The sequence below is a fragment of the Bactrocera dorsalis genome, unplaced genomic scaffold (genome assembly GCF_023373825.1).
Source record: "Bactrocera dorsalis isolate Fly_Bdor unplaced genomic scaffold, ASM2337382v1 BdCtg018, whole genome shotgun sequence".
In the NCBI taxonomy this organism is placed as follows: domain Eukaryota; kingdom Metazoa; phylum Arthropoda; class Insecta; order Diptera; family Tephritidae; genus Bactrocera; species Bactrocera dorsalis.
The window spans coordinates 16,756-35,879 of record NW_026038069.1 but is presented as its reverse complement, the minus strand read 5'-3'; the positions used below and the strand labels follow the sequence as shown (position 1 = coordinate 35,879).

Here is a 19,124-nt window from a genome sequence, read left to right as displayed (position 1 = left end):
TAGTACTAGCATACTTTTGCGCTGCATGTACAGATGTACATCCGTAAGTACAAGTATACACGCATATACTCGTAGAGTTAGAGTAGACTCAGACGCTATCACTAAGCTGATAGGCTATATACTAGTAAGAGGTTATGTTCCGCGAATCTAATAATGTATATTTTGTAATTAAATTAGATGTGGCTTTTGGTATGTAGTTGTCTAGTTTTCCTAAGTGCAATTCTTTAAACAAAATACCACATACCTTCGCTTAGTTCTTTTGTATAAAGACTGAAAGCTGTAAACTGGACAGTGAAATCCTTCACGATTTTAACTCAGGAAACATTTTTTGAACATTTTATACACTACTTTCTGTTTACACTATTTGAGCATTTTCATTTGAGAAGAATACCAATAACACATTTCACATTTTAAACCATATAAATTAATTAAATTTCACAAATTTGCTTTTATTACTCACAAGTAAATCTTATTTAAAAAGAAAGAAATCAAACTACGGTTATTACCGCCTCAAGCATTTCCATGCGTCAACTTTTCGAATCAGCTGTTTAGAGTATAACACTTCGCTTCAAATTCACCACTCGAATACAACGCTGGGTGATGCACACCAAAACAAACCAACCAACACAGCCAAAAATCACATACATATATACACTTCCATGGATTTCCAATTTACTTTTGTTACCATTTTCGCACCTTTCGCTCACCAATCGCTGCTGTTAAATGGTTCTTCTATTTCTTCTTCAGTTAGTTCGTTTCATTTGTGTGTTCGTCTAGTAGACGGAGTTAAATTCGAGTTTTGATCTCTTCAATTTGGTGAAATTTTGTGGAAAACTTGTGTGTGAATCGATATTATTGTGAATTATTAGCAAACAAATCAGTAGGAGATTATGCACAAAACGAAATGTAAGTGAAAATGTGTTGAAGGCTCTATTACTGAAAAAGTAAAAAGTTGTGCTAGTGAAAAATGTAAAGAAGTTTGCATTTATATGTATGAGAACAAGTGGTAAAAAGTGTCAAAAACCTGAAATATTTGCATTTAGCAATAACATAAAACGTCATTGGTGTGCAGTGAGACATATTGAAGTTTAAGCAATCAGGAAAAATCGAAATGAAAATCAATTTTCTGTCTACTCAGATTGCCTGTTTATAGCAATCACTTCAGTTCGAGAGCTCAATATCAAGAAGTAGCTTTAAGTAAAATTTATTCATACCTGTGAGTCACTAAATAAAAGTAATGTATTCCTTTACGAAATATTTACATAAAAAAATCGAAAAATTTACTGACAGCGCCTTGCGGTAAATTCACCCGCTAAATCGCCGCACCTCCGGTGGACTTGTACATGTTTGCATGTGTGTTTCTGTTTTCGGTATTGTTACGCGCACGCCCGTTCAACATCGACCAGCCTTTACAAGTCATTGCTTTACGGAGTACCTACCTACATTTTCGGCAACGTTAAAGTGTGTAAAAAAGTGCTTTCTCGTCCGAAAATACGTAAATATGCTGCAAACTTTATGCAAGGAATGGAACAGATAAAGCAACTAAGAAGTGGGTGGGGGGTGCGTCATTGAGGTCGTTCGACTGCGTCGACGAATGTTTTGTTTGTGCGCGCAAAGCTGCGTCGCTGCAAAATATAATAAAGACAACAAGCGTCGCAAGTTGTGTTGACAAAAATAAATCTTTAATTATTGAGCCAATTGGAACGAAAAGTGATATGAGTTATTTATATACTGTCGATGTCTTATCAGCGAGAAAAGTAACTTTTATCATCCTGTTGATGCAAAAAAACGAAAAAAATAACATTCTTGTATGCTGTCAATTTCTACCTTTTTCCTTGTGCCCTCTTCCCACTGTTTTTTGACATTTTGATCTTCCGTTCGCTCAAATTCTTTATGTGTATGTTTGTATGTATATACAAAACTGTGGTGGCAGCAGGAAAGCATGGTGAAAAATATTTTGTGTTTATTTTTCTTCTGTATATTGTTTTTCTTTTCGGTGATTTTGATAAACATAAGTGTTTAACACTTATTATTGCATTATTCCAAATTTATAATTTATTTGTATTGGCAATGAATAAATTTTAACTTTTTGTTATTTATTTATTTCTTCAGTTAGTTACCTTTTGTGAGAACCTTATAAAAATCTTAGCTTGATTAAATAATGCAATATTATCGTAAAAAATCAGCCGAAAGCCTATGATGCTAGCGCTGCGTTCTTTAGTTTGTATAATAATTTGTTATTATGTAAGCTTTAATAAAAAAAAAAAAAATATCGTAAAAAACGAACCTCCTTAATCATTTTGCGGGTAGTTCCTTTTTACGTCGTTAATGTTATGTTAATATATATTAGCTGATGCTTAGAAATTTGCGGTTATTTGGCAGCGTGTATGAGTGTTCTAATTTGACACCTATTATTCTTCTGTGCACTTGACATTTGACACAAGTTATAATTTGACAGCTTCCGCCAATTATTTAGTATACGCTGAATTTAAACCGGGCTTTTTTATATAAATTGTAAATACTTTAGAAAGAAATATATATTTTTGGTCAAAAGTGATTAAAGATTTTTTAAGTGAAAATATTATATTTTATTTATTTTATTATAAAGTTCGTATAAAGTATGCATTGCCTTTGTTACCGTAATGACACCCAATTGCATACATATGAGCATATCCGGGTAAGGACACTATTTTATTTCCGCTATATTTCTATTAAGAGGAACAGCGTTTAGGCTTAAAGTAGTACCCGATATAGAACCAAATTGTATAATATAATAGCAAGTACACTTGGTAAAAAATAAAAATTTTTTTCCATGGGTTTGAATAAATAAGGAATGGCATAAGTATGTACATACGTACATACATACATATGTACATATGTATACTTACATACGCCAAGAAACGCTAATAGCAAGCCTGTATATGCACATTTGTAGCACTATAATCATTTCTTGAGCCAATACTGGAAATCCTTCAACCGTGAACCAAGCGAGTAAAGCTCGTAAAACCTGTACTAATTTTAGCTATTAGTATCTGCGTTAATTTTACTTTCTCGTTTATGCATATTTTCAATGATTTAAAATGCTCTTTTTAATTACCTCTCTTGGTTTATGTTTCTTTCTATGCTATTGCATAACAAATGAAATAATTTCTAGAAAATAATTATTTTACCTTATTAAAACATATACATATGTACATACATACTTATGTATTATGATTTTTGTATACTCTTGTAACATGGTGCTACGGAGTATGTGTTTTGATCACCTAACGGTTGTATGTAGTACATAAAACTAATCGAGATACATATATGTATGTATATGAATATAGGGTTGTATATCTACATACATATATACATAAATGATCAGGATGACGAGATGAGTTGAAATCTGTGTGACTGTCTGTCTGTCCGTCAGTGCAAGTAGTAACTTGAGAAAAAATGAAGATATCTTGATGAAACTTGGAACACATGTTGAAAAAAATGGGTGTGGCTTTCTAATAGTTTTAAAGTACATATTTCCTAACCCACTCAAGCCAAAATAACCAAATTAACTCAAAAGAAATCATATAAGAACCCCTACCCATACTGTGAAAGTGAATAAAATCAGCTGTCAAATTTGGAATTCCATGTGTCTCAAAGTGCAAAGTAAGCGAAATCGGACTTAAATCATGCCTACTTCCCATAGGCACAATCTTCAATGCAATAAGACTCTTTCCCTTTCCAATAAAGTACAAAATATAACGGAATAAAATGTAAAACCTTATGATTGTTCAAATCCAACCAAAACTGCTTAAGCCTTTCGGTACAAAATATGTGGACCCCAGTATCTATAGTTGACTTTATATACAATATGAATCGAAATACAGAGAGAATACTTTCCTGATAACAGTTTCTCTGTGTATCAAAATGGGTTTAATCGGATCAATACTTCCCTGAGCCCCCACATACCTAATATAAAGATTTCGGCACCTCCCGATGGCTTTATAACGCATATATCGCTAAATATGTGAGTTATTGCAATGAAAATGTGAGAGCGTGTTTTTCTCATAACAATGTATATTTGTGCCTAAAATAGATAAATTTAAGCGCAAAATTGACCTAGCCCCCATATTACTAATATTAGTATATCAGGCTCACTTCACTCAGTATGATTTTTTATTGTATGTATATGTTTTCAACCAACATTAGGTATCTGTAAGCGTGTTTTTAATTATATCATATGTTGGGACTAAAATATTTATAACTATTCTCTGATTTTATTAATATATGTATGTATATAAAATAATTTTTATAGAGCTTCTAATTCTTTTTTAGCCGTTGTATGCGCCTCTATTTTCGTAGTTACATATATGGCATAACATATACATACATACATTTACATATATGAACGTGCTTACTTGAAAGTGTGGGTGAAGGTATGCTCTGATTTTTACGCGTAAGGCCAAATGTAAATGCACTTTCCATGTTACGCTCTATGTCGCCGAAAGGCCAAAACAAGTAGTGAAAATTCCAAAACAAGAGCTTAAGTCGAGGCAAAAGCTGAGTTGCCGAAGTTGTTGTAGGTATGCGAGGAAAAATACATTCCTATATGTACATATATGTAGATTAGGGTGTTCGTTATTTCCCGAGTAGATATTTTACATTAAACAAGTAAACCTAAAACCTTCAAAACCTTTTAGGACAAAGATCTACAGTAAAGGTCTTTATGATTTTTTTCCATAAAATCTTCCTTTAAAAGCCATATAAAGTCAAAGTTATAATAAACATTATTTTTCAGTATATAGGTTTGTTTTCTTTGAGATAAAGAATTTATTGCAAAGGTCCAAACCCTCTTGTTAAATATATATAAAAAGTAAATAGTTTAGACACAGTTTAAACTGAAACTAAGGAGCTTGTTTACGTCGAATCCATTTTATAGGATAAAAGCTGAAAAAAAAATGCAAAAAAAAATTAACTTGGGGAAATAATGGATACCCTAATGTATTTATACAGATAAAAATTCAAAAATCTAAACATAAGATACAAACAAATAATCGCTGATATATAATTAAGTTTTGTGTGTGCATTTCTCCAGTTAAATAAATAGTACGAGTAAATAAGTAAATATTTATACACTTAATTTAGTTTTAATTTTAAATTTTTATGCTGAACGCGCAAATTCCAACGCATGCCAGACTTTTAATTCTGACTTATTATTATAACTTTTAACCCACAACTGAACGTAAACGTAAACTCACAAATGTCGCCAACAACAAAGAAAAGAATGTGTTCCCTCGCTACTCGAGGCTTAAGCTTACCTACATACACTCGTTGAAAATTCTTTGTTATTGCTATATTTTTTGTGTCTCTGCACCTTATAATTTTTTTTTAATCTTATTTGCTTTGATTACTTTTGGTCTCATTTCTTGTTTGTTATTTATTTATTTATTTTTGTATTTCCTTTTATTTTTTTTAGTAATTTCTCTTTTCTTTTTGCTCGTTTTAGTATTGACACAAATAATTTGTGTTGCTTCTGTTGCTTCGCCTATATATGGAACGTGCGCACGTTGTTGTTGTAAATAGTTGTTGGTCGTTAACGCGTTAAGTTTGACTTAAGCTTTAACTTTAGCTTTAGCTGGAGCTCAAGCTCGTTCTTGGTATGTGCTCCAAGCGAGCAGCTCGTATATATGTATATGCATGTGTACATATGTATGTGTTTGTGGCGCGAAATGGGTTTGTCTGTCGCTATTTGCTGTCTTATTTGCTTGCATGCAGTTGCTATGTGTTCTTGTTTATGGTTTTCTTGTTGCTGGTTTTTCTTATGCGGGTGTAGCAATAAATTTCAGATTCCCATTGCGTCCAATTTGCAATTAGTCCAAGGATTTCGCAGATGCCGATTTTAAAGATAGCCTAACTTTAAGACTCAACCATCGGTGGACATAACTACGTTTTAGATACTGATGTATGTAGATTAAACTCCTGCTTATCTTGAACCAGCCATAAAAGAGTCTTCGCATGACACTAACGACCTCTTTACAAGCTCCGCTTAATCCATTCACTTAAGATACCTTTCCCTATGATCCAGTTGGTAGTGCACTTTTCTCCAAACAATGCTTAAGTATCAATAAAACAACAATAGCTCAAACTTCGGTACTTATATCGAAAAGGATGTGGGTTTCGAACCTTCACTCTAAAAACTCTTAACTTGCTTCTCAGCTTTTACCTGCAGGATTGATAACGTCTTATCAAATACATCGAATCCCAGATGAATTACATAGTTTTAAGCTTCCACGATTAAAATATAACATTCTTATCGATCTCTACAAAGCTTTATAGATTTGCAGAAATATCGATAAACGGATAGTTGGCGCTGGTGGTTCCACGCTTCTTGTAGGATGTCATCTATTATATTATAGCGAAAGTTCTTATAGCTTCTGTTCTTCGAGAAGATCTATTCAAATTTACTGCATGTTTCCCAAATAATTTTGATAAATGCTGTCGTATTGATAGTATTTGGATTGGTTTCGGGTTTTCCGTTCCCATTTTAACTTTTGTTAATATTAAAAATACATAAATATTTCTTTCTATGAAAATTCAGAAACTTGTTGTATCACCCTAATACTGCCTTTAATATACGACATTTACTTAACATAATTGAATTTTGATTCATTTTATTTATTATTTTTTTGCTACACCCAGTGATCGCTGTGCTTCTCTCCTCTCTCACATTGGAGCATTTGCTATTACTAAGCACTTATGTGTCCCTGCAAGTTTTTACTATTTGTTTGTAATTACAATCTGCGATGGTGTGGTGATATAGAATTCTAATATGTCAAATGTGCGGCGAAACCGGATCCAAGCGCACAACACCAGCTGGAGTTGTATGACCCATTAGCTGGCGGGGCGGAGGCGTTATTGTTTATATTTAAGTGTTATTAAAGTGTCTGCGCACGTTCACAATTCGAAACAGAAATAGCGAAAGTTTCTGTGATTTTCAATGACTAATCATTTAAATTCTTTGAAGAATTTCTTCGCTAGAAAAAGGCACGTTTTCGAAAACCCACACACTCTTCATATCATTTAACAGGTTGCTGAAGCGTCGGTTCACCACACTTTTGAAGTGATTTAGCTTTTTTCTTTCCACAAAATTCATGGTGAGAATTCTGCTTACACAAGTGAAAGTATGTGACGTGCAATGCCATATTTAGACGGAACATAATTTAGAATTTTATATACCATAGTTAGTATACTAATATTTAAAATCAGCAAATCTTTATGCGATTAATTCTGTATATAGAGGCCACTCTGATAGATGTGCTCGAATGTATCAGACCATAACTCGACTTTATGTTGTTATAAAAATATTACTCACACTGAACAACTTATTCGTCATAAGACTTGTTAGAAAAACGAAAATTATTATATGTATATAGTATATGGGAGTGGGGGTAATTCGTATCTATGCTATGAGGCCAACCGGAAGTTTAAAAGTACACTAGGTTTACTTCGTCTAAGGGACATATTTGAATCGATTTTCATCTATCAACAGACCAGCTCATTGAGTTTCATTAAGGTACACTTACCATCACCAATATGGACTAAAGTCAGCCAAATGTTGGAAAAACGTGATCTTTTTTTTTATATTTTAAGCACAAAGATAAACTGTTATTAGTAAAAGAATACATTCCTTCTAAAATAACTCACATATTGGCCGATATATGCGGTAAAAGCAAGCCTGAAGTTCGAAAATACTTATTTTACGTATATGCCTTCAACCGATTCCACCCAGTTTTGACCTATATACACGCATTCTGTGGGCGGGACCACGCCCATTTTTTCAAATTTTTCAGTTCACAGCTGTCATTGCTCAAATTACAGTCTGATAACGTCCATCTACGAACACGTCCTTTATTAGGTTAGGTTAGGTTAGATACCTGATCCCTTTCGCTATTTCTCCTGGATTCTGAAGGTAGCTTGCATCCGGCAAAAGCCAACGGAGCTCCTAGCCGTTCTAATTCTGAAGTTATTGAGACTAAGGTACCTGCTCTAGCAAGCTCATCAGCCTTAGTTTTTCATAATACCGCTTTTGAAGCACAGCCAGCGAACTCAAGGCTAATATCGCTGCCCTACTATCGGAGTGGATACTGCTACATTTATAGCACTTCCGCTTGGAAGACGCTGCAATGATCAGGAAGCCTAAAATTATAGCTGATGAAAAGTTCACAATAGTGTACTCCTCTACAGAGCAGAGAACCGACAGCCAGGGTAGGTGCGTAAAATATGTCAATTTTGAACTGATGGTAGTACACTACAAGTTACTGGATTCGACAGACTGCTGCTGGAAATATTTAAATATTGCTCCAAGTTTCTTTAAAAAAATTAAAACCATTTCTATACCCATTACAGTTATGTTCGTTCCATCATTCCTTTATTATGTATCAATTACCGCCAGTCAACTAGCTCGCCAGCAGGGTTGCAACATAGATTGTAATCTTATTACAGGTGGCGTCCATTAGCAGTTCCTCTGCACGACAGTCACTGCCACTCATGCAACACTTCACGCCATCATTTATGCCATCAGTTTAGTCAGTCAGTAAGCCATCACACATGTGTGGATAACAAAACATTAATTGCGTGAGATCAGTAGAAGTGTGAATTGCATGCGGCGGTGACATAACTCGCTGTATGCGCCGTTATTATTATCCAAATGATGTACATATGTATTTAGGTATATATGTACATATGTATGTAAATATGAAATAAAATAAATAATACGCTCCCTCGCTCGTTCGCTTTGAATTTTTGCAAGCGGTGCATTATATCTATAATTTCTTTTTCATGGCAATAATTAAAGGTCAAGTTCACTTATATAGCGACATTTTATTTTTCATAATGCAAAAAATAGTAAAAAACTAAAAAAACAGAAAATGCTGAATATAAAAACTTAGCGTCTGTGATGATGATTTCGTAGACTTCATAAAAAATAATGATGATGTTCATGGAAAGGCCAGTCGAGAAAGTGTGGAAATATGCGAAATTGTAAAATTATACAAAAATGTGGATATTACAATTATAATATTTTAGTTCATACATACGAGTATTTACGTAGATTTTACAACCATAACTCTTGAGTGAAATATGCTAATATTGTAAAACGAGTTTGATTTCAAATGGAACTAGTCAACCAAGAAACTTTATTCTAATCTTTTCTGTTAGTATGTATGTATGTATATCATATACCTCTTTAAATTCTGATTAAATTTAATAACTCATTGGTAAAATGTTTTGTACTTCTTTTAAGTCTGATATTTTTAACTAGTTTCGGAGTATTTTTCGAGTTTGTCAGTTTTCAGTTCAGAAAAAATTTTCGGACTGTTATAGTACGGCAGTTATATTTGTAAATCAGTATTTTCAAAACGTTACATTTTCAGTTCGATAACCTTATTTCGAAACTTAGGTTTGGAAACTCCAAATTTAAAAGAAACATATTTTTCGAACTCAAATAATTTAAATTCGGAAAATCTCTTTATAACAATAGTATCAACTTGGTGTTTGTCGGACTAATTTCAGTTTGAAAACTAGTTGTAAATATTAAATAATTTTGAAAAAAGTCCATATTCGATCTGGAAAGTCTATTTGAAATTTATATTTTTGATGTTTCATTTCAGGGTAATTTTTGGAAGAGTTCAGTGGGTACATCTATTTGAGCATACATTTAGATGTAAACAGTAAAAACGAGTATAGATATTGGTATATCTATGAATTTATATATGTTTAAGTTGTGAGAAAAAAGTACCCGGATATTGTAAATAAAAAAATATTTAATTATTCATCGGTATTTATTTTGTCACCTTCAAAATAATCTCCAACAGATGTGATACACTTATGACAACGATTTTTTCAGGCCTTGAAACACCTTTCATAAGCACTTTTTGGGATGGCTTTCCTTCAGCGAATTTTGTTTTATCTCTACGATTGACCGAAACCGGGTTCCAGGGAGCGGTAATTTCAGCTTGGGGAACAAGAAAAAATCACAAGGAGCCAAATTTAATGAATATGGTGGTTGATCGATGGGATGCATTGCTTTTTTGGCTTACTATTCGGTCACAATTACGGCTCTAAGCGATGGTGTATTATCATCGTGTAAAATCATTGTTATTCCACAATTCCCGCCGTTTTCGACGAATGTTCTTTTGCAAACACCTCAATACGGCCAAATAGAACTCCTTATTGATCGTCTGTCTCTCCGTAACAAATTCATGATGCACCAAACCACGAATATCGAAAAACCAATCAGCATCACCTTGATTTTTGAGCGGTTTTGTCATGGTTTTTTCCACTTCATTCCGATGATTGTTGACTCTCCATGAATGTGGGATCGGAATCCGCATGATCAAGCATGTTCAAAGACACTGTTTGCGGTCCTATTTTTGAAAAAAAAAAATTATCAAAATATCCATTAAAATCATTCAAACGGACTCGCGATAGATGCGAGCTCTCTTGCAATAGGAAAATAAAATTTTTTGAAATATCATTTACCCAAGGAATTTAATTACAATTTCGGGGTGCTTTTTTGTCACAAGTGATTTACGTCATGCTACAGAAAGTAATTTCTTACTGTCATTACTGTTCTAAAAATTCCTTGCGTTGCTCATACTTGCACCAGCATACATACTATATGTACATATATACACTTGCACATATGGAATCACATTGTTCTCTTGTCGTCTACACATTTTTCTTTCACAGATGCAATTGCCTGTCGAAGTTGTGGTTTCTGACAATTTTGAAGGGGTCAAACCACACAATGAGTTGAGCAGAAATTACGTTTCAAACCAATAGTCGCAGCTAAAAGTAAACTTAATTGGTTGAGGAAAAGTTGTGCACACTTTCCGTTGATTGGTAAATCTACTAGAATTTATTTGAAAAGTAATGAAGATAGAAAGCTTGTATGAGCAGGGACGGATATTCAGCACACGTTTATGGGTTTAACGGTGATTGTAGTAGTTGGGAATTAATGAACAATTTGATGCGAGTTTAGTAATAAATAAGCCAGAGGTAAATACGGTACAATATTATTTAGAGGTTTGCAAAGAGTCTCTTTTTATCAGAAGATGCTGACTAAAAAAAATTTGCTCATTTGTGCTTAATTTCGGATAGATCTGCTAATTAAGCTCCAAAACATTTACACTTCGACTTCTAGAATGTTGGAAATTAGTGGAAATTTTTGTTCGAAAGCTTTGGTTCTTCTTAAAATTTGTTCGTGAAGCCTTTTTCGTTTGCTTTGAATTTATTTTCTTTAGTTACTTTTGGATGATAATTGAATGGTAGGTATTTAGTCGAATTTATTTAGTTTTAAACGAAAGGAAAATGACGTTGCTGAATAGTTTGCCACACTCCGTTCCTTCATGCTTTATTAAAACCCCGTTTTCATGCAACATCTTCCAGCGCTTCACGCACATCCATTTTCCACTAAGGTTCATGTTCTTCATATTGGCTTTGATGTTGTTGTGCCTTTCGATTTTCGCTCTTCTCATTGATGTCGTCGCGTGTCTTTATGCGTGTTTAGTCTTTTCTTGCATGCGTTTCATGGTTATTCAAATTCATAACCAAGAGTAACATATTCGAAGGTGGTTGTCTGTAGCAGTTGTAAGCAGTCAAGGATTAGAATTATTCAGATTGACGAGGGCAGCTTATTCAGTGTTTGCTGTTGTAGTAATGGTAATCCCCGCTTGGTTGGTGAGGGTCCGGTTGATTGTCATTGAAGTCATCAAACGGTAGGCCCAGGAATGTTATGTTTTGATGGAGTCTCGCCATAGGAAGAGGGGTGTTAGATGAGTGGGATTCACTGGATTCGATTTTGGATAAGTATGAGTTTAACATAATATAGTATCTGTAACGATGTCGCGCAATCCCACGGCAGCCGGCTCTACATTTCCGGAATTGACCCGGATTTATCCGGCCAGAGACTATTATTTCGGCGATCTAAACCTGTTTGGATCGGTAAGCTTTAGGTTAGGTTTATTCAGTGTACATAAACACGGTCGGTTAAGTTAGACCAATTATGAGCCGAGTGGAGAATCAACATTATTTAGGTCATGCTTTTTACCGCTACAACAACAATAAAGATTTCAGCTCGTGGTTTTCAAGAGCAAATATTAAGAATTTTGCTGTGTTAGGCCGCTGAGGCTTGGTTGGTATATTTCACATTTCTGACCGAGGTAATTCCTGCGAACAGTTGGGTTGTCGGTGTTTTATAATCCCGACAAGTCGCAGAAGAATTCCAAATCTACCTCTATTATACAATTTTTACATGTTGATGTGTGTTCATGTTACTCTGTTATTTTTTTATAATATTGAATAACGGATAACGGTATTTTTTAATAAATATATAGGCCCAACAATGGATCCTTTTAAAAACAAGCGCGTATCTTTGGCTCGTAAGATACATATTTCTGTATATAACTACTTCCGGTCGCACTAAACCCGGCCTTACCTTTTTTTCTCTTACATTCTTGCATCTTGTTACAAATTTTCATGCGCTTGCTCTTGGCTAGTCGCTCACTCTGGCCCACCGACCCATCGACCGACCTGCAACACGCCATACTTATGTAAATATGTATGTCTATATTAGAGATTTGTGCACACTTTTTATTAGCTATACATATACAGACAGATCTACATTATGTTCATTCGTGAGCCGAGTAGCTGCAAGCAGTGGTACATACTTACATTGTTAAATATTTTCCAGCTATTGTTTTGTCATCCTCATTATACACGAACACACCTTCGTACACGTCTGATGGACTCATACTTAACGGCATTGTGGTTATTTTGGTTATTGTTATTGCTGTTGTTATTGATACAGTTGCAGGCAGGCATGCTCGTGGGTGGAAAAGCGCCACTTAGATATGTATACACATAGGTTCACAAGCCACCCCTGACTCTCTACTTGTCAGCTTGTTCGTATTTCGCCAACGCTTCGTGTTGTTTGTAAGTTGTTTCTTACTATTTTTTCCTCTTCATTCAATTTTCTTTTCACTTTGCTCTGCCGGGAAAATTGCACTGCACAAATCGAATTAGTTGTGTGCTTGTTCTGCAGTATCGTTGGTGGCGTGAATGTCTGGATGTCGGCAAAAAGTCAAGCCTCAGCGGTGTGTGCGCGAAAAATATGACAGTTGCGCGCATAAAAGCAACAATAACATTAAATAAAAATAATAATCGTAATTCATTCATAGACCTTAGATGGTTTAATGGGGAAAATTGCAAATGCAAAATTAATGCAAAAGTGAAATTGTATCAGTTACATCGCATACGTACATACATACATACATACATATTTATGTGCAACATTTCACCGTTTCTTTGCCAGCAAACACTGGTGTCTTTAGTGTTGCTGTGTGTAATGCAAGCAGCTAGTCGCCCGGCGTCAGCAAGAGTTGCCTCAGCACAGATGCAATTTCGCTGTCTAGTCGCTCAGACAGCTGCTTCGCGGCGCCTCAACTGATTAGTGATAAAGAGTTGGTGATAAAATTTGTGATTAAAAGTACTCTTTAATATGCACTATAATTGCCACGCCTTTAATTTGCATTTTTTTAACTTTTGTGCTTCTTTTGTTTAACTTACAGTCGGTGCTAAAACTGTGTAAATACCCAAAAAAGGAAGCAGATTCTACAATCGCATACTGCAGGTTGAAAATAGGAGCAATCAGCGAGTACGTACCACCCCCACATATACACACAAATAGAGGATAAACGCCAACGAAAGCAGCTGACCTTCGTGTTCGCGTGATTTCGCACCGGTCTGCTGCAAGGGCACTCTATTGATTGCCCTTCGCATGTGTCGCGTTCAGTGCAACTTGCCGGTTGTGCCCAACTAAGCGGCACAAGCGACGTCGTCAACACCGACCAGCAGGCAGCAAATCGAGTGCCATTGCCGCACACTACATACATACATACATATGTATGTATATAAATGCATCTGTATCCATAGTTTCACAGTCTTACTTCCTCAATAGCAAATACATAATAAGTAGCAATAACTAAAATACACTAATAGAGCATATAGCTAGTGCAACACCAACAACAACAATAACCACAAGATGTTCAATTTCATGAAAAAGGGCGTATCCTCGGTGAGCGGTGGCAGTGGCGGTGGTGGCGACGATGAAAAGGAACGTCGCAAACGTGAGAAGAAATTGCGTAAAGAGGCTAAAAATGCTGGCGTACTATCGGGCAGTATGAGCACTGAGGAGCTGCTGCGGCTGGATGAGGTGCGCTTCCAAATATTCTAAATTTTTCATAAAAGATTATAATTTTTCGTTTTTCTTTGTTTTGTAAGGTTCGTCGTTCGCTGAAAATACGCGGTCGGCGTAAAGAGAAGGAGAAATTGCCCAGCGGCATAACAGCTGATTATAGTGCAGAGTTTTTCGCCCAATTAGATATAGACCGTGCAGCGTTAAGCGCCGAATTGAGCGGCGAAGGTGATAGCATTTATGAATTGGATCGCGGCAATGAAGAAATTGAGGCATCTGTGACGACAACCATTGAGAGTCGTTATAATGGCGCTGGTGTGGGTGCTGCTGGTGCTGGCGGAGCTACTGGTGCCATGAGTATACATTCCATGCTGGCGTCCGCTGCGGCGAGTGGCAATGGAAAGGTAAAATGGATACTTATGGATGAAATGTTCAGGGAGAGAAGCTATTTTAATTGTGAATGTTTATAATTAAAAAGAATGTAGGCAAAGTTTGTTTGTTACTAATTTAAAGAAGTGCGACGGTTTTTCTAAACATACAAATTATTTATTTAGAAAAAAGGACATTTACATACATATGTTACACCTAAGTAATATTTGTGGCTCTACCTCATAAATGGCTAGCTTGACAGCTCGAGAATTATTAAAGCTCAGAGAAGTCATATCGCCGAAATTGACGCGAAAAATATAGATAGGCTTTAAGTAAAGAAATGAAAGACTAACTAATATAGACGATTATATCCCCAAAAATGTATTGGACAAACAAACCAACGACCACAAGGACTATATAAAGAAAGCGCCCAAAAGACTGTTAGAAACCGAACATTCTTGCATAATATGAACGTCTTCTAAGTCGCAAGTTTATAATTTATGAACGTTAATCTTTCGGGAGGCTTTGACTGTTAATTTCACCATTCTATTATTTGTCAGGACCTCAAAATCACAGCCGGTATTTCGATGAACCATTGTTCTGGATAAAGGAAGTTAGTTTTTGAAGTAGGGGTTGATATGGGTATACATATGTAATCTTCTAGCACATACATTTATAATATAAGGGCCAAAATATGCAGACTAGTTAAAAGAACCTTAAATTGTCTAATTAACAACAACATTGCATTACTCTTAACTTTAAATTATTTGCCTTTGCTCTCTCTAATTCCAAAACCAGTTTGAACTAACTTCAATATTTTCTTCAATATTGCAGCATCGCTCACTGCCGCCTGTGCCACCGAAACCTCCGAAGCGTGGCATACTGAAGGGTTCTCGCAGTAACATATCCAATGTACATGAAGAGATAACGATCACATCGCCCGAAGCACAGCTGCTCGTAATGCGCAACACAATGCAAAACGAGTTGCCCTTCGATGGTAGTCGCAGCAATAGTATAAGTGGTGCAGCTACTGGACGCAGCAGCATGGGTGCAGTCGGTGGCGCCGGCGGTGCAGGCGTTAATCCTCACACGAGCAGTGGCACCGCCTTCACCTCGGTGGAGAGTTTGCGTAGCGATGAAGGTGGTAATGCGGGTATACAACGCGCTATGACACTGCCGACGACGGCACGCTACGCACCACAACTGCCACAGCATCACAGTGCCAATCTGCGTGTGATGACCTCACCCTCACCGAGCGCTGACAGTCTCACAGATACGACAAATTCTTCCTTTGCCACGCCGCCTTTTTCCTTGAGTCCCGTTGGTGAGTCGCAGGGTATCGATCGGTGGTCGCGTGTTCACGCATTCGAGGATGTGGAATTACCATTGCCACCGATTAAATTGGTGCAATTGCCGCCGGCGCGTGAATTAGTCATTAGGCGGCAAAAATCACCACGCAATGATTTCGGTTTCAGTTTACGCAAAGCGATTTGTCTGGATCGTGCGGAATCGCTGACCTCGCCCACATTCAAACCGGTCATATTTGCTGAACCCGGTGCGGGTGGTGGTGCGACCGGACTGCTGCCGGGTGATCGTTTGCTTAAAGTGAACGGCACGCCGGTAAGTGAGTTGTCCCGTGAGGTGATCATTGAGATGATACGTAACAGTGGTGATTCGGTTACGGTGGAGGTGAGTGGAAGAAATTTAAGTCAGACTATATGTGCTCACATTTGTCAAATCTGCGCAGGTACAACCCGTTTCGGAATTAGTGGAGCTGAGTAAGCGCTGCATGCCACCACAAGGAATTGGCGTTGTCGCCAATGTTGATGATGAAGTGGATCGCGCCGCAAGAAATGCGAATTGCAATACTCTTAAGAGGAGTGCTAGCAAGCGGTTTAAACAGCAGGTAAGTGATTTTGTATTATATGTAAACCATGAAAGCTCGTTAGGCGTACATAATTTCCGGGTCCCCAAATCACTTCCATTACGAAATACATCTACGAGTTGTGGGTTCAAATCCTTCCTGACCAAATATATAAAAATTATTTAAAACGGAATATTTTATCTTTAATGGTCGACCCATAGCTACTTGTATCGTGAGATACGGCTGGAAATTTATTGAAATTTTGAATATTTACTTAACATACTCTGAGGCGTCGAGTATATGTATGTGTATATAACAAAACAATCATTTTGCAACATTATATATTGTATGGAGAGTTTCTAGCCATCTACAACAATAACTACCTTTGTGTTAGAGTCCCTGCAGGAACAAATGTAGAATTGATGGTTCATTTTATATATTTGTTAGTTGGAGTGAATACCTGTCAAAACTCTTAGCAACATGTGTATATTATTTCGAGAACCAGATATGTTTCTTGTGAATACTTCGAACACTTATAGAGGAAGGGAAGAAAAAAATTGTAGTATGTTGGAAGCGCCATTACTTTGAGAAAGGTCTGTAAAAGTCTTCTCTTATTCAGAAACCGTTCTCCTTTCTTCTTTGGTTTTCAGCTTCTAACTACCTTTTGACCTCTTATCTCACATATTTCTTAATCTCAACAAGGGATGTATTAGAAAGAAAAAAGAATTGCTTACTAAATGAAAAAATTTGATTATCGTCGCACAAGATGCTTGACAAATTATGAAACAGTAGCACACCAGTAATTCCTTTAAATATATACTATTGACTTGCTTACAACAAGCTATAACTTATAATGTAAACTTACATACTTACATATGTATATACAAAATTTACATCCATATACTCTTGTTCTCAAACTAATGAAAGTGAACTTGTCCGTATATCTACATTCGCATACATATGTACATACACAAAGGCGCTTGCATAAATTGTCAAATAAATATGCTATGACATTTTTAAGGTGCAATAAAAAGTGTTATAACGGCTTGTATACTATGGCTAATGCTTCGAAAAATGTGCGAAACGACGAGTATTAACACGAAATGCACCGCAGGAGTTCGCACGCATGCATTAAAAAAATAATATTGTGGCACATAAATAACGGCTGACTGCTGCAGTGACAACAAGAATAGGAACAACAAAAAATGTTAACTTCGGTTGCACCGAAACTATAATACCCTCCATAAAATAAAATAAAATATTCCATACAAGAACTTGATTTTGAGTAGTCAGTTTGTAAGGCAGCTATGTACTTATATGCAAGTACGAAAATTGTATCGTTGCTCTTGACAATAAGCCGTGACGAATTTTTTTTAAGATACATCGTCAAACGAAAAAGTTTCCCATACAAGGAATTGATTCCAAACATTCAGTTGTTTGCAGCTATGTGCTATATAAAGCTTATTGGGAAGAAAAGCACGTGTGCAAATTTTTTAGATTGTTAACTTAAGCGACTAGTTCGCTATTATACAGACGGACGGATATATATTTTATAATGTTTCCGACGCTTCCTTCAGCTACTACGTGGCAATCTTTATATACCCTGTTCAGGGTATAGAAATTGCGAATTTGACAAAAATAAACGAAAAACAGCTGGTACACACCTCTTAACAACTTAAAATTTAAGCCAAAAAAGAGTAAAAAATATTCGCTAATACATATGTATGTATGTGTGCCTTCAAAGCGAATTAAGAATGAACCTTAGACAAATATTTACCCATTTGTGAACATGGAACATTTACTTACATATATGTGTTTGCGTGCGTGTGTTGTATATTTGTATAGATCGTAATAAAAAGGTGTTGGAGACAGGAGTGTTAAACACAAATGAATACAACAAAAATTGAACACTTAAAGCGGCAAGAAGGTGATGTGAGTAACCAATAACTCCTTAGCTATAAAACGTATAATCTATGCTGAGTTAGATAGAGTTCCACGGGCGAAGGCGTTGTGCGCTGATGCTTGCAAATTTACTTTTTTTGATATTTTCTCACAAACATGCCCATAAAATCGTAAAGAAGTAGCAATTTGTTTGAAAATTTGTTGTTGTTAACAACTATCAGCAACACGACCAATCTTATAACAGTTAACTGGCATGTTAAGCCCAGGAAATGTGCGAAATGCGCACTAATTGAAAAAATATATAAAAAATTAATAAAATCAAAAATGTACTGGTCTCTGCCAGCTTCAATTTATTATGCAATTACTCATTTGTTTTGACAGTATTGATGACTACACCACACTTTGATATTGTTCTACTCATCTGCATATCAATAACTCATTTGTATGTATAATGATATGTTTGAAAAGGAAGTATGCCAAAAATTTTTTGAAGCCAAGCCTTTAAAATCGTGGGTGTATGCTTGGAAATTTTTGGTTATATTCAACACATACATATGTATATATACATATTTCCTATAATTTTTTTTTTTTAATTTCGATGTTTTTATAATCAGATACAAATTTATTTAATTTTTTACATTTACAATTTGAATATTTAGTTATTCTGTTTGCTTTACTTAATAATATATATTTATTTAATTTATTTTATTTTTTTGTAAAGCAGCTAATTTAAATTTTTAGTAAATATTGCAATTT

The 19,124-nt window shown here is 35.6% G+C and overlaps 1 protein-coding gene across 6 annotated transcripts; it reads left to right on the top strand.

Moving 5' to 3' along the window:
* Positions 1–640: 640 nt before the first annotated feature.
* LOC125779962 (uncharacterized) lies at positions 641–17,270 on the top strand. Of its 6 annotated transcripts, XM_049461259.1 has the most exons (6): positions 641–906; positions 13,608–13,941; positions 13,997–14,251; positions 14,320–14,637; positions 15,437–16,291; positions 16,350–17,270. In XM_049461259.1, the coding sequence occupies exons 3-6, from the start codon at positions 14,081–14,083 to the stop codon at positions 16,650–16,652; spliced, it is 1,647 nt and encodes a 548-aa protein (XP_049317216.1). In that variant the 5' UTR covers positions 641–906; positions 13,608–13,941; positions 13,997–14,080; the 3' UTR covers positions 16,653–17,270. The 6 variants fall into 6 exon arrangements, with proteins under 6 accessions (XP_049317216.1, XP_049317214.1, XP_049317215.1 ...); XM_049461257.1 differs by having other exon boundaries at positions 645–906; positions 13,608–14,251; positions 16,350–17,269; XM_049461258.1 differs by having other exon boundaries at positions 645–1,216; positions 13,608–14,251; positions 16,350–17,269.
* Positions 17,271–19,124: the final 1,854 nt, after the last annotated feature.

What these genes read in the sequence shown, in the direction of transcription:
- LOC125779962 (XM_049461259.1), top strand. Translation starts at nt 14,081, where the DNA reads ATGTTCAATTTCATGAAAAAGGGCGTATCCTCGGTGAGCGGTGGCAGT. An exon ending in AGCTGCTGCGGCTGGATGAG is followed by an intron (nt 14,252 to 14,319) that starts GTGCGCTTCCAA and finishes TTGTTTTGTAAG; the next exon opens with GTTCGTCGTTCGCTGAAAAT. An exon ending in CGGCGAGTGGCAATGGAAAG is followed by an intron (nt 14,638 to 15,436) that starts GTAAAATGGATA and finishes TCAATATTGCAG; the next exon opens with CATCGCTCACTGCCGCCTGT.